The 15,666-nt window shown below is 43.4% G+C and overlaps 1 protein-coding gene and 1 long non-coding RNA gene across 5 annotated transcripts in view; one reads left to right on the forward strand and one right to left on the reverse strand.

Moving 5' to 3' along the window:
- Positions 1–15,666, forward strand: part of DDX25 (DEAD-box helicase 25) — a 3,162,033-nt gene that overhangs the window by 2,855,883 nt on the left and 290,484 nt on the right. For all 4 annotated transcript variants that reach the window (XM_085646106.1, XM_085646107.1, XM_085646108.1 and 1 more), the window contains one exon: positions 2,699–2,887. In XM_085646106.1, coding sequence (XP_085502232.1) covers positions 2,699–2,887 — 189 coding nt within the window. The remainder of the gene's footprint in view (positions 1–2,698; positions 2,888–15,666) is intronic.
- Positions 1–15,666, reverse strand: part of LOC146861732 (uncharacterized) — a 129,138-nt gene that overhangs the window by 40,166 nt on the left and 73,306 nt on the right. The gene's annotated exons all lie outside the window — the stretch shown is intronic.

Raw genomic sequence — 15,666 nt, forward strand, 5'->3', positions numbered from 1 at the left:
AGTACGATTAATGACAATATCAACAAGGTTCTGACTACCTCTAATGTTAAGCGACATAAACAGAACAGTGGATGGTTTGACAATGCTTGCACCAAGGCCCTACAGAAGCTAAAGAAAGCTCTTTTGTGTAGCCCCCGGAATAGGTCTTTTATCATTAATCTCAGGATAGCCTACAAGGAACAGCTAAAACGTAGGAAATGTGAACTCCAGGCTGAAGCATGGGACAAGTTGACAGTTGCGGTGGAGTTATCCAATAGTAAGCTCTTCTGGGATACTGTCAACAGCCCATTTTTAAGGAATGATGATGTCCCGATAATTACTTCCCAAGTTAGTAAGGAAAGTTGGGTCCTCCACTTCTCATCTATTTTTAACCATAGTGATATTTCTTGTTTGCCTAGTCAATCCACTGTCGTATGGCCTATTATCCCCCTCAATATTACTCCCTCCGAAGTAGTACTTGCTTTAAGATGCAGTAAAGGAGGGAAAGCTCCCGGGCCAGACGGAGTCCCAATCGATCTTTACAAAGCCGATACAACTATATGGGGCCCCGTCTTATCTAATGTTTTTAATGCGGCTACAGAGGGAAAGATTCCGTTGACTTGGGGGGAGTCCATAATAATCCCCATATACAAAAAGGGTCTTAGGTCTGAAGCTAAAAATTACCGCCCTATATCTCTGTTAGACTCATCATTAAAAACTATGTCTTATTGTTTAGACTAGAAGAATGGGCAGAGGATAATTGGATCTTGGCCCAATCACAATATGGGTTTAGGAAAGGTCGGGGAACCCTAGAACAAAGTGTAAATTTAGATCTCATTATCGGGAAATATACGCGCGCAAAGCAGGGATCTCTTTTCCTCTGCTTTGCTGATCTTAGTAGCGCGTTTGACCTGGTAGATCATGGTTTACTATGGTCAACCCTTTTGGACCTAGGCGCCCCCCAGGCTATCATTTTCTTTTTGGCACGACTTTATGCTAAATTGTCTGCAAAAATACGCTACGGCCTAGAAGGAGAATGTACAAGCCAAATTATGGTGAGTCTTGGCATTAGGCAAGGCTGTGTGTTGGCACCCTTACTTTTTTCTCTTTTCATTAATGCCATAGAAACCGATCTTAAAAAGGTTAAGTGTGATGCCCTGCATATTGAGGGACAGGAAGTACCTGTGCTGCTTTATGCCGATGACACAGTTCTCCTTTCAAGAACTCCCATTGGTCTACAAAAACTAATGAATAGATTCTCTGCTTTTATAAAGGAAAGGAAATTAAAACTCAATAACTCCAAGACTTTTATTTTACCGTGCGGACGTAAAATAAGGAACTTGAGACCCTTCCACATTGAGAATCAGGAAATTCTTTTAGTAAATAAGTTTTGCTACCTTGGCATCATGTTTTCAAGTAATGGCATGTGGCACGATGAGATTTTAAATGTCAAGGCCAAAATGGCCAGATGCGCCTTCGGCGTTTTTAAATTTGCAATCAAATTGGGGGATCGTCGCATATTTGATATGTTACACATTTATAAAAATAAGTGTGTTTCGGTAGCGCTCTACGGCGCAGGGGTTTGGGGCTACTGCCCCCACGGAGGTCTTCAGACTGGGGAAAATGCTTTTTTTTTTTAATTATGTTTGCCCTCGTCCGCTCCTACCTCATTAATTCATAATGAGTTGGGGCTGAATTATTTGTCCGACCTGATAGAGCTGAAACCATTAATGTTATGGAGGTCGATTTGGTTGAAGAAAGAGACTGGGTTTAATAGAAGCATTATTAAGGACTGCCTCTGTTTGGATAAATGTCTACAAATCCCATGGTTAAAATTTGTGGTTACTACTTTTAAGGACTTTTTCAAGGTGAATATCCTAGAAAATCCAAACTATGCGTCTGATTTTTCTAAGTCAGATTTCAAACAAATTTTTCTAAACGAAAAAGTTCAACGCCGCCATTTTAAGAATATGCAGCTTGCAACCGTGGCCTTTTATTATTCACAGGAGCATACTGTAGGGTTTCAGTCATACCTATCTCAGGTTACTAGATCCTCGCACCTGTTCGTATTGACCCGACTGAGATTAGGTATTGTCCACCATTTGGTGGCTTTTCCATCGATAACAAAATACCCCGTTGCTCCTTGTCCATGTGATGGAGTCACTAAAGAGAGTGTTACACATTTTCTCCTTACATGTAATCTATATATGCATTTGCGCATTATCTATCTGAAACCACTTTTTAAAAAATATGGGTCTCGTACATTGAAATCCGCTTTGACCCTGTTGTTTACTTTAAATGAGATAGATATATATATATATAAATATATATTTTTACTGCCACGTTTATCTTAAAATCTATTGCTGCTAGAAAAAGTATGGTCTTTTAACTTTTATGTTCAGCTGATAGATTACTTTTTGTAAATTTTGTATTGTGACTCCCTCAATTTGTTTATGGTTTAGTTCGTTCAGTAAGTTGTATATTTGTTGTTTTGTGCTTTTATGATTGTTTTTAATAATCGAATAAAGCTTCCTTTGAATTGAATTGATTTAAATTATCGAATCATCTGGAATATTTAAAATAGTTGGTCACTTCACTTTTTAGCAGACTGGATGTATATATAGTAGCAAGTTACATTGTATACAAATATATGTATATATGTATATGTATATATATATATAAGTTAGTAGGAGTATAAAATATGATTCTTTTTTTACAGGCATTGATGTTGAACAGGTGTCCATAGTCATCAACTTTGATCTCCCAATGACAAAGGATGGCAGTATTGATTTTGAAACCTACCTGCACCGTATTGGACGTACAGGTCGTTTTGGTAAAAAGGGACTCGCTGTGAATCTGGTTGAAAGACACAACTATCACCTTGTAGTTAAAATAGAAAAACACTTTGGTAAGTTTTTGGGTAATTTCTACTTTGATTACTCCTGATCAAATCAATTGCAAATCTGAAATAGATTGTCTTTGTTATTTTTGTTTCAAGTTGCTGAACTTAAAAAAGGAATAAGCAATTCAGAATTTATTTAATTATTTGATATTTTTATGAAGAAAAACATTAACTCTCTTTTCCATATGCCATATACAATATACAAGATTTGAATTGGGCATGCAGGATCATTTTCACTGATTGAGCTGTATATAGCATGTAATTACTTCCCTGGATTTTCCATGTTTTTGTATTTTTTGTCATTGAATTAGTCTGTGGTCCTTGGTGGAATATCTCTGTCCCAGATTAAAAGTGGCCTGATGCCACAAGTAACCATTAACTTTGTCATAGGATGTAGCCAGTCCCACCTACCTCAAAGGGATTCAGCACGAATGTGCTGTTTTAATTGGCACTGCATATTTGTGTAAGTTTGGAGGTAACCCACTAATTTGATGGCTCTAATTTGGTGACCCATTCAGAAGGTTCTACTGCAAGGTACTTTGGTTTACACATGTTGCTTGAAGGGAAGACTCTAAATTGTAAAACCTGGGGCTGCCTGTTGTCAGATGTCCTTCTCAACATGATTGTGTCATTACTGTACTCCCCATAGCTCTGCATTTTTGGCACTCACTTTCCTCTCCCGGTCCATTAGGAATGGGACATCCACCCCACATCTAAGTACTGTCTTCCCAAGAACTCTTGGCAAGCCCCTGTCTAGTTTCCAACTCCTTTAGGTGTTGTTCACAGGCTGCTGTCCCTGAGAATCCACGTGATGGTCGTTCTTGCTGGACCTAATTGAAACGCCTCGATGTTAACCATAAACACCTCACAGGAGTGTCCATTCTTGCAAGAACAATAGCAATCTTTGGTGCTGCTCTGCAATAAAAGTCACACCAAAGCCTGTTTTCCATCTTAAATTCAAGGAGTGTTCAGGAAGCACATCCTCATCTCTGATACCTTATCTGAAAGGAACAAAGTAAGGTCCACGGTAAAGACCAGCACATTACTTTTTTGGGACTGTAAATCAACCTTGGAATCCTGAATTCAGAATCTGAAGCAAAGGCAGCTAGGTCTGGCAAAACAAAGGAAGTCTTTAACGACTCGGCTGCTAAACTGATACCCCCATTGGTCTGAACCCTTCTTTCAATGTTTGGGGTAGTTAGAAAGTAAGCCTTCATAATTTTCTTCCTATCAAAGGTATCCGCGCCAAATGTGTGTCTTTTTCTCCCCAACATCCTGGGGATTCTAATGGTCCCTTAGGTTTGTAGATTCCCCCAGAGGAAACTGAGAAAATAGACAAAATATTGCTAATTTGTATTTTGTTTGAGAAACAGGACTGTGCAAGAAAGCGTATGTTTTTCTTTTCTAAACTTGGCAACAAAAGGCTTATTGTACTAGGATCACCCTCTTCCCATTTTCAGTGACAAGAGGATTGTATTAGGAACATTTTTTGCCATTGTTATAGAGACAAAATGGCCGCAGAGTAGGAGCACCTTAAGGGTGCTCCTGGGCTCTGATATCTGTGAATATCCTGCCTGCTCCAATACATCAAATTAAGTAACTTCTTATACTGAGACAGACACCCCTTACCTGGACCTCAGGGGACCATCCCCTTTCTGTCCTTGATTCCTACTGACTCAGCATCGACTCTCTCGCTCATGTTGCTTTGAAACTGTTCCTCTCGCCTCTGTTTGAGTTTGGGCCTTGTTAGCAGTATACATTGTTGGAGCCTGCTTGAGAGCACTGCACTTTGTTGGATTCTGCTTCCTTCCGAGCCCAGATGTGGCACTCCGAGGTGGGTTACATTCTTGAGCGGTCCTAGCACAGTCTCATTCTCGCAAGGCCTCCGAATTGCCTCTACACACTGCCTGAATTGCCCAGCCCTGCCAAGAACCACGCATCAGGGGTTAGACCAATGCATTTAAGTGTGGTGGAGTATATAAAGACGATGGTTTTTACATTATGTGTACTTCCTCCTGCAGCACTCGAGGTTGTTATTTGGATGCGGTCCCACTCATGAGTGACTAATAGACTTGAATTCTTTTACTTCAACTCCTGTGCCGATCTCTATTTTGTTGGTCTGCGGACCCGTGGGCTAGAGGGTGACCCTGCACCAGTGTGCCCTTAAACAGGTACATTTCCACAATTGGCGCCCACGTCGGGTCCCATCGGAGACTTGGCTGTCTGAAGGAGTGGTCTCGACGGAAGATCAAAATTTATCGTTAAGGACGCGCACTGCATGAGAAGACCTTTGTCTTTGCAGCCAACGTGAACTTTCCGGTTTTCCTTACTTGACCCTCTGGGTGGTGGCCAGTCTCGATTGGGGCTTCTTTGGCGAATTTTGCAGTGACCATTAGGTCGACCTGAGATTGGCAGGTGTGAGTTGAAGACTTCTGTTTGGTAATGTCGCTGATGCTGCACTTTTGTTTCTTTGGTTTGGTTTTGGTATTCATTCTTTACAAAGACTGAAGGCAGGTATTGTGGGGATTTTTCTCGTCTTGAAACTCGTTTGGATAAGTAATATTTTACACATATTTGTAAAAGCATGCCTGCTTTGAGTACACTTCGTAAGTGGTGCTGCTGTTACAGTCCTAGGACTGTTTTGGAACAAAGTCAGCTGGCTCCTCCAGAGGGGACGCCAAACAGATATATGTATGTAAAATATGGTATTTCTCCCATAATGTACATTTCCTTGTGGAACAAATACACAAACAAAGAACTCGATCTACAGTGGCCAGTAAATGGATCATTTGATTTTAAGAAGGTTCAGTATGTGGAACAGTGTTTGTTTAAAAGGAAGAGTGGACAGGATATGTTTGATAGTTTGCATATGTGGGATAAGGAAGTGCGAGAAAGAGCGAGGAAAGCAGAAGCTATAGCACAGAAAGAACAATGGAAGACGATATCTCAGGAATGTGTTGAATTATGAGATAAAGGGATGCAGGAGAGGATAGAAAAGGTAGAGCGAGAACGTCGATTGCAGGTAAATGGCCAGTACCGTATTAGACGTCCTATCTATCCAATACTTAATAAACCGCATGTTGACTATTTTATTAGAGCGACCCCACCCCTGTATAAATCTCCTGATCCAAGCGTCCCAGAGGGAGATGCTTCTGATGGAGAATTCTCCTCATCAGGCGATAGGGACAAAGATCAGCGATCTATGCGGCAGACTCGCTCCGCTTTATCTAGAGAAGAGAAACATAAATTGCGGGACATTGCTAGAGAGGAAGCGACGGCCCTCACAGTTATAGTTCAGACTTGGGAAGACACCAAACAGTTATATTTTTGGGAGAAATTCTGTTGGGAGATCATATATAATTGGCGACATATCTCAGGCGAAACAGAACCAATGGATTTAAATGCAGATTATAAGCAATTAGGAGATGGGGCTTATCCTGTTAAAAATATACCTGATACAGTTAGACGAGCAGTTAAAATATGGGATGAGACATTAAGAATGATAGAGGAACAAGAATTAGCTCAGTGGCGGCATAACAATGTAGAAATGGAAAAGTCTCAGACAGAGAATTTAGTTGCCCCATTAGATGCGAATAATCCTAGCAGTAGTGAGCCTGCCATGAGACCTATGCGTGAAGCCGCGCCCTTGTATGTCCCTCCGAAGGGTGCAGGAACAAATAAGAATTCCGATGATGCAAAGGGATATTTTATATATAACTGGATCTACACTCCGTGGAGTAGGGCAGATGTTATGGCCCTTTAGACTGGCTTTCCTGACCCCCGAAAAAACCCTGCCGCCTTCCATGAGGAGGTGGAGGCAGCCATTAGTTCTTGTACCATGACGTTAGCAGACATAGATATGTTCTTTGGGCTTATTCTACCTCCTGATATGTGGAGGACAATACGCAAGATTGATGAGGCTGTGGCATTTTGTGACACTTGGGAAAAATTGGAAGAAATAGTTAGGGATAGGGAGCCTGCTCAGAAGCCCCAACAGGGGGTATTAGATCTTCCTAAAGCTATTATGATTAAATTGAAGACTCCCTAAGAAGATAGATTGGACTATGTTAGCGTCCTGCAAACAGAAAAAGGATGAGTCAATCTCTGATTTCTTTTCAAGATTTGAGGAAACATTTCATGACTTTTGTGGCAGTCCCTGGCCGATGAGACGGGCAAACATTTGTTTGTCAACAAATTTGTTGCTAATATGTTACCAGAAATATCTAGTCACCTTAAAGCAAGTGAAAGTTCGTGGACCACGTACTCCCCAGTCTCCCTTTTGACAATGGCCCAATATTATGAACAGCAGGATCTAGAAACAAAGGGAAGAGAGGATAAAAAGGTTAAGGAATTGAAAACAAAGGTTATGATGGCTCAAGTGTATGGTCCACCATTTAGGGGAGGTGGAAGAGGCGTACGTGTAATGCATGCACCTGGAGCACTCCCTTTTCAACGGGCCCATCCGTCTCCTGATCAGTGCGCCTATTGTAAAGAGGAAACGCCTAAATGGAGGAAACCGGGGAGGCGCAAGTGCTCGCCTCCGGTTTGAGGCAGTTGAACAAGGACTGAATTACCCCAATACTTTTGATAAATGACATCAATACCAAATGACTAACTATTATGCTGATGCACCCACAGATTCTAATTATGCATAGGGGTGCCTAGGACGGGGTTTGGGACCAGTTCAGGTGCCAGTAGATCAAATGGGTCCCTATATTGACGCAAATGTCTTGGGATCTACTGATCAATTTCTGGTTGATACAGGGGCTACCCGTAGTGCCCTGTCTAAAAGACTGGTTCCTAGGGCTCCCCTGTCTGGCATAGTGATAACATTGATAGGATTCGACGGAACACCTACACCTAGCCCACTATCACAGTCGCTTGAATTCGGATTAGATAAATTCATTTTCACATGTTTATTTTTGCTTTCCGCTAACACTCCAGATAACATTGTAGGTATTGATATGTTTAAATACTTTTGTGCTACAATACACTGTTCATCGGAAGGTGTACGTGTTATCCTTAATGACAACTATCTAATCATTGATAGATCTTGCCTTATCAAAGAGGACGTCGCTTTGGCGTCCTTACCTTGCACCCTATGGGCTAGATCAGATACGGAAGTGGGTCAAATGGTTATTCCTCCTGTACAAATCCAAGTAAGAGAAGGTGCCTCATTGCCCCGTTTGCCTCAATACAAGATTTCTCGAGAGGGCGGAGGCATTAGTAGGTATTGTCCAAGATTTGATTGAAGTAGGTGTAGTGGAAGAGGTTCCCTATAATACCTGCAATTGCCCTATCCTTCCTATTTTGAAAAAGGACACTAATACTAAGATTTACAGGTTCATTATTGATTTGCGTGAGGTTAATAAGATTGTGGTGCCCCAATATCTGGTTGTTTCTGACATAAAAACTCTCCTCACTATGGCCCCCCCCACTGCCACCACATTTTCGGTTATTGATTTGAAGAATGCGTTCTTTTCAATACCTTTTCACCCAGACAGCCGCGATCTATTTGGATTTACACTAAAAAATAGATCCTTTCGGTTCTGTAGAGCTCCACAGGGCTATACAGAAAGTCCCAGTATTTACAGTCAGGCTTTGAAAAGACAACTTGATTCCTTTCCTGTACCAAAAGGGGTGGCCCTCATTCAGCATGTCGATATTTTGTTAGCTGCTGACACTCCTGAACAATGCGAAGAAGGTACATTGTTACTGTTATAGCTTCTTGCATCACATAATCAAAAAGTCTCTAGAAAGAAATTGCAATATTTTAGACAGCAGGTTACCTATTTAGGTCACCTCCTGTCTGAGGAGGGACGTGCGCTTACACCAAATCACATTCAGACCGTTCTAGACACTCCTGTACCTCGCACTCAAAAGGATGTTCGTGCATTGATTGGCCTTACCTCTTTTTGTAGGCAGTGGATCCCCTGTTTTTCTCATATTGTTAAACCTCTGTTAGCCCTCTTGACCAAAGACACTCCAATGCCCCTACCATGAACTGCTGAGTGCCAGAGCGCCTTCCAACAGTAACGCCAAGCCCTTTGCTCTGCACCAGTATTAGGTACTCCGCACTATACTAAAGCATTCACGCTCTATGTTCACAAAAGGGAAGGTTGTGCCCTCTCGGTTTTAATACAGGCATACGGCGATTAACAACGCCTGTGCGCATATTTTTCAGCTGTCCTTGATCCATTCGCTCGCGCACTGCCCGGATGTTTCCGAGCGGTGGCAGCAACAGCTGTATCTATACGCCAGAGTGAAGGAATAGTTTTGTCTCATAAATTGCTTGTGTTGGTACCCCATTCAGTTGATGCTTTGCTAAACCAAACAAAGACGCAACATTTGACTAGTGCTCGTTTGACAGGATATGAATTGACACTTTTGGCCCCCTATATCAAGTTAAAAAGATGCCTGACACTAAACCCTGCCAAATTGTTGTCATTTCCATCTACTCAGCCACAGGAGTCACATGATTGTATATTTCTCACTGAAGAGCAGACAAAGGGTTGTGTTTACCTACAATGCACTCCTTTTTCCCTTCCAGATGGGGAGTTATGGGTTGATGGGTCTTGTTTGAAATTACCCGATGGCACCACATCTGCTGCCTATGCTATTACGACACTCCAGACAGTAGTTGAGACAGCTCGCATCCCGCAGAAATCGGCCCAAGCGGCTGAACTGATTGCTCTGACAAGAGCATGTGAGCTTAGTAGAGACCTGATTGTCAATGTCTATACCGATAGCCAGTACGCATTTGGAGTGACGCATAATTTTGGCCGCTTATGGAAGGAACGTGGTTTCCTCACTTCACATGGAACACAGTGCATGGAGAACTAGTGCACAATCTTCTTACTGCCTTAACTTATCCCAAGAAAGTAGCTATCGTTAAGTGCAGTGCACACAAAAAGGTGACCGATAAAATAGGAGCAGGTAATGCCTTTGCAGATCATACAGCTTGTGAGACCGCAACGCAGCGAATCGCCACGTTTATGTATGTGGTTGAATCGCAAGCTGAACGTTGGCATGATGCAAGACAGGAAGTATTGGATATGCGGGCAATCTGCCTCCTTTGATGATTTAGAACAATGGTCTAAGTAGGGAGCATTGGATGATGAGGGCTGCTGGAGGAGCAAAGATATAACTAAATGGAAGTTGCCCACTGCATACCTATATCCTTTGATCCATATGGCACATGTAGCTGCATCTTTGGTAGCAAAACAGCTTATGCAAGTTTGGGACCATCCTGATATTGCTGGTACTGCTAAAAAGATAGTTCAGTCATGCCTGGTCTGTCTCCAGTATAATCCTGGAACAGGAACGCAGACTCCAACAGGAGGGTTTGCGACACTATCTGCACCTTTTGAGGTCCTACAAATTGATTACATTCAGTTTGAACGCTGTAATAATTTAAAATATGTCTTAATAGTAGTTTGTACCTTTAGTAAATGGGTAGAGGCCTATGCTACGAAAGACAATACAGCCCTTACAACTGCGAAAATACACCTAAAGGAGTTTTTCCTCAGATTTGGAATTTGTAACATTTTATGAAGTGATAACAGGCCCCTTTTCATTGGACAGGTTGTATATTATTTCATGATAGAGCTAGGGGTCAAGCAGAAGTTCCATGCTGCTTTTCACCCAGTCAGCAGGCCTGGTGGAACGTTACAACTCCACACTGAAATTGGCAAAAATACAGGCTTCCCCATCTCTGAGATGGCCTGATGCATTGCCATTGGCACCGCTTTCCATCAGATCAATACCTCATACACGCTCTGGTCTTACCCCATATGAGGTCGTGTTCGGCAGGCCCGTGAACATTTGGGGGGTCCCTAAGCCTCGCCCTATACATGATATACCACATATGCTGATGAGTGATTACCTGTCTCAGTTGACTTACAGTTTACTTTCTATTCATCAGCAGGTCCGAGAAGCTTTCCCGGACAGGTCCGAAGGTGATGGACATGACCTACGTCCGGGTGACTTCGTCATGGTGAAGACCTTCCAGCGGACTAATTCCTTGGAACCTTGCTGGAAGGGCTCCGAACGGGTCCTCCTCGCCACCCGAGCTGCAGTACGAGTGACCAACAGGAAAATTTGGACGCACGCCACCCACTGCAACAAATTTCCCTTCACCTTGATGGACCCTACTGCGCTGAAAGATCACCGCAACATCCTGGTCACAGAAACAGGGCGAGCTCCATCACCTGAAAGAACTGAGGAAGTCTTCTCTGACCACACGATCCCTGGTGCATCCAGATACCTACTCCGATCCAGGAAGAAAGGCGTTCCAGTGCAAAACAAGATAGGTGAAGCCATTGTCCTGAGTGGTAAAGTCTGACTTCAAAGGGGGGTCTCCTATTAGTGGCTACTCGTCTCAATGTCAGTGAAGAAACCAACGCCCACTCAGGCCTCTTAGAGCACTAACTTTCTTGTTGTTTACTGATGAAAATGAGCTCGCCTAAGAAGATCGCTGCAACAATGTGCAATGGCTGTACAATCTGCATCCTTGGTCTGACTTTGACTGCTGCCATCATCGCTACTGTAATGTGGGTAGTGGAGGAAGTAATGCCTGGAGCCTCCTTACCTAACATTACTGTTACATCACTTGCTGCAAAAGAGCACCATCATTTTGATTTGCTGCAACATGAACAGGGATACCGGCAAAAACTGAGAAACAATTCATTTCTTCAAATGTTGCATCAGACACACCAGCTAAGCAATGCTACTAACTGTTGGGCTTGTGGCAATATTCCTTCTCATCAGAACATAAAAGGAATCCCGTTGTCATCGCTGCCATTCTCTCACAATGGCTCATGCCCAGCCTGATTCAAAATTCTATAAGCCTCTAAAGTATTTAATCTCCCAGAAACATGGGATGTGGGTAACATCAACGCCAAACTGAACGAAGATGGGGACCTACAAGCAAAAAGGACTGCTTTAGAAATGGAAGAATACAGTAAAGGAAGTACAGCAACAAACTGTGTATCCAAATTCTAGGTTGGCTAAAGGACATGGACCCCCTGTTATCTCTGTTGCCATGACCACTGGCCCCCTTTGTGTACAGAGTACAGGCGATGTGCCAGTGGGCCACAGTAACTGTACTACAGTGTTGCAGATGTCTACAAGAGGCCGAAGCAGCTTCCTTGCATCACGTCACACTTATTTTGTTTGTGGAACTAAAGCATACTACTTCCTATCTCCAGGCTGGTCTGGTACCTCTTACATAGCCTTCCTTCTACCACTTGTGTTTTTAGCTCCCCCAACCTACCACTAAGATTTACAATTGTTCAATCACCATGATGGTAGTAGGAGAAAACGTGCAATCGATGTCCCTGTAGTCAACCAGACAGAGACCACATGGGAATAATATACAGACTTTAACAAAGGATTCTTCTTTTTTGTTGGCCCAGTACAGAACAGTAAGCTGGTCCGTCGCCTCACCCGTACAATGGAAGCAGTGATCAATCAGACAACTGCGGCCTCAGGGAATTTGACAGAAGAACAAGCAGCGATCCGCATGGTTGCTTTGCAGAATAGACTTGTTCTAGATGTTATTCTGGCTGATCGAGGTGGAGCATGCCATATCATCGGATCCTGCTGTTGTGTCTTCATACCGAACAATTCACCTTCTGCATGTGCGGCCATCTCTAAACTACACAAGATAGCCACTGAAATACATCAAGACCCCGGAACATGGACTTGGACTGGGTGGTTTTGGAACTTACTTTCAGTTTGGGGTTTAAAAGTATTATCAGTCATGTTCATATTAATAACTATCATCTTCTCCTGCTGCCTGTGTAGTCATTGTGGACCAATGCTCTGTTCTTCCTGCCTACCGTCTAAAGAGAATGCCCAAATGTAAATGCCCGTTTAGCAGTGGAACAAGAAATATATGAATGAATGCATATAGATGTTGAAGATATATGTTATGCTCCTTAGAAGGTACAAAACTGTCTTAGCTTTTGCTAAAAGGGTGGAAAAGTGTAAATTTCATGTTAGCATAAGCGGCAGCCATTTTGACTGTCGCGTCTATTTTATTTCTATTGTGTTCATTTTACTCTCTGCTGCTCGTCCTTTTACCCAGCCTGTGTCCTCAACTTCAGCTGACCTCGCTGACATGGTCAATTTGTTGAACGTGCTGGGGGGTTGCAACTGCCGGTGCACCTGGTCTCTGATGCTATCTATTGATAGCTTATTGCCGCCATAAACATTCCTTACTCCCCCTCCTCATCTCCTGACCATCTGGTTAGCCTTTGTACTTGTTTGCCTATAGCTATTTCTATGCTGAAACCGGTTCCCTCTGGTTTTCTTTCCCATAGAATTGCATTGCACTACCAGTATATATAGGCGATGGTTTTTACATTATGTGTACTTCCTCCTGCAGCACTCGAGGGTGTTGTTTGGATGCGGTCCCACTCATGAGTGACTTAAAAACTTGATTTATTTTACTTCAACTCCAGTGCCGATCTCTATTTTTTTGTTCTGCGGACCCGTGTATGAGAGGGTGACCCTGCACCAGTGTGCCTTTAAACAGATGCATTTCCACAGTATCACTGCACTAAAATGTAAAGTCACACATTTACCTAAAGCTGTCAAGCCGAAGTGCTGTAAGTGAGCAACGCAGGGCACAATCTGCGCTGCTCTCACACACTGACTACTGCAGGGCCTGGGGATGGCTCAGCTATGCTTGCTGGTTCCAGTTGCAGTAATATTACAGCATGAGCACGTGAGACTCATTGCAACAGTGTGTCTGATGATTTATTTTTGCCCAAGGCTGGCCCCAGATACGATTTATCATTTGGACAGGCCCCTGCGGCGCGAGGAGCGGGTTGTGCCAGTAAAGTTTTCACAGTGTCTTAAATGTTTTCTGGCTGGAGTGAGGCTGCTCGACACTGCTCGCACTGCTTGCAGTATTTGGTGCCTGCTTGCAGCCACTCACTAGATGCTTCTTGAGTGCAGACCACGTGAGAGAGTTTGGTACTTCATAGCTGCCAAGGTTTCAGATTGCTTATGCGTGACATTTTCGTAATTTCAATGATATTATGAGTGACTTTCAACAACTTTGAGTGACACTTTCTCGCAAGCAAAATCAAGCAGTGAAGATGAGGGAAACCTATAAATTTCTGAATTTACACCCATTTGAGCATCAAGAAACTCGAAGAAGATCTTAAATCTGCAGAGCACCATAAATGGAAGGGCACTATGGCGCCAGACTGTACAAAACGGGATGTGACCTTAGTACGCATGATCTCAGCTGCCTACTAATAAATTATTATAATCATTCCTTCTTGCTTTCAATTTGCAGCTGTCTGGTGTTCTGAAGGGCACCAGAATATTCTGCACATGGAAGCCTCTTGCACTCAACTCTCGAAGAATAGCTAAGGAGAGTCCTCATTAAATGCACCCCCAACAGCCTTGATTAAATACAGTTTCTTGTTGCTCAAATGGGTGTAGGTTCTGAAATATATAGGTTTCCCTCGTCCTCACTGCTTGATTTTGCTTGCGAGAATGTGTCACTCATGGTCTTTAAATGTCACTCATAATTACATTGAAATTATGAAAATGTCCCACATAAGCAATCTGAAACCTTGGCAGCAATGATTGTCGGCAATTAAATTGTTGACTTTGACCTTCCTGCTCTGTGTAAGGCTGCACTGAGTGTCTTTTGCTGCTGCCATCGATTGGAACCTGCGTCTCAGTTGTAGCTCTGTTTGGGTGGTTGCCTGCCTACTAACTTGCCTCCGACCACCTTTTAGCCCGTATCCGGTGTTCTTTGAGTCAGTGTTGTCCGCAACTTGATGCTCCTTGTTTTTTTGGTCCTGCTCCCTCCTACATGTGATAATTAAGGGGGAGAATGCCCGCTTCTGATACATGGGGCCCGGGATCTGAGCGCTCTTTGTTATAGGTGAAGCGCGCCATTACTATTTGACTTGCTTGTTAGAACTGGGGTCTCTAGTTTGGCATAGGTAGGTACCTTTGACCAAATAGGGACCCTTGCTTCTAGTCAGGGTAAGGGGATGCACTCCTGGATAACCCCTGCTCACCCCCTTGGTAGCTTGACACGAGCAGACAGGCTTATCTCAGAGGCAGTGTGTAAAGCATTTGTGAACACACACAGTAATACAGTGAAAACACTACAAATGGACACCACACCAGTTTAGAAAAATAAGTAATCTTTACTAGACTTAACACAAGACCAAACGACAAAAATCCACAATACTGTAATCAAAAATAGACTTTAAAATGGTAGAAAATAGCTTCGTTCAATGTAGATGGTAAATGCAACACTTTACTCTCAAAGTACCTTGGATGCGTCACGCAATACAAACAAAAGGGTCGCAGAGAAGGTGATGCGTCGGTTCCTTGCTTCGGGAGAGGTGATGCGTCGGTTCCTTACTGCAGCGCAGGGGAGGTTATGCGTCGGTTCCTTACCGTAGAGGAGGTGATGTGTCGGTTTCTTACTGTGATCCTTTGCGATGCGACAAGATGGCGCCTTGATGCGATGCGACTATCCTGTGCGATGCGAAAAAATGGCGTCTTGATGTGATGCGACAACATTGGATGCGATGCGTGGACGCCCGATGGCCGTGCGGCGAGCTTGGTAACTTCTGAGCCATGACGGGCCCTGCGAGACACTTCTGCGGTGATGCGCTGGCAACATCTGCGGCGGTGACACGCTTCTCCGGTGATGCAACGCACTTCATCGATGATGCGGCGGCAAACAGCTGCAGCGGGCGCACGCTTCTTCGGCAATTGCGACGGCAACTGCTGCGGCGGCG

Source organism: Triturus cristatus, chromosome 3_1 (genome assembly GCF_964204655.1).
Source record: "Triturus cristatus chromosome 3_1, aTriCri1.1, whole genome shotgun sequence".
NCBI lineage: Eukaryota > Metazoa > Chordata > Amphibia > Caudata > Salamandridae > Triturus > Triturus cristatus.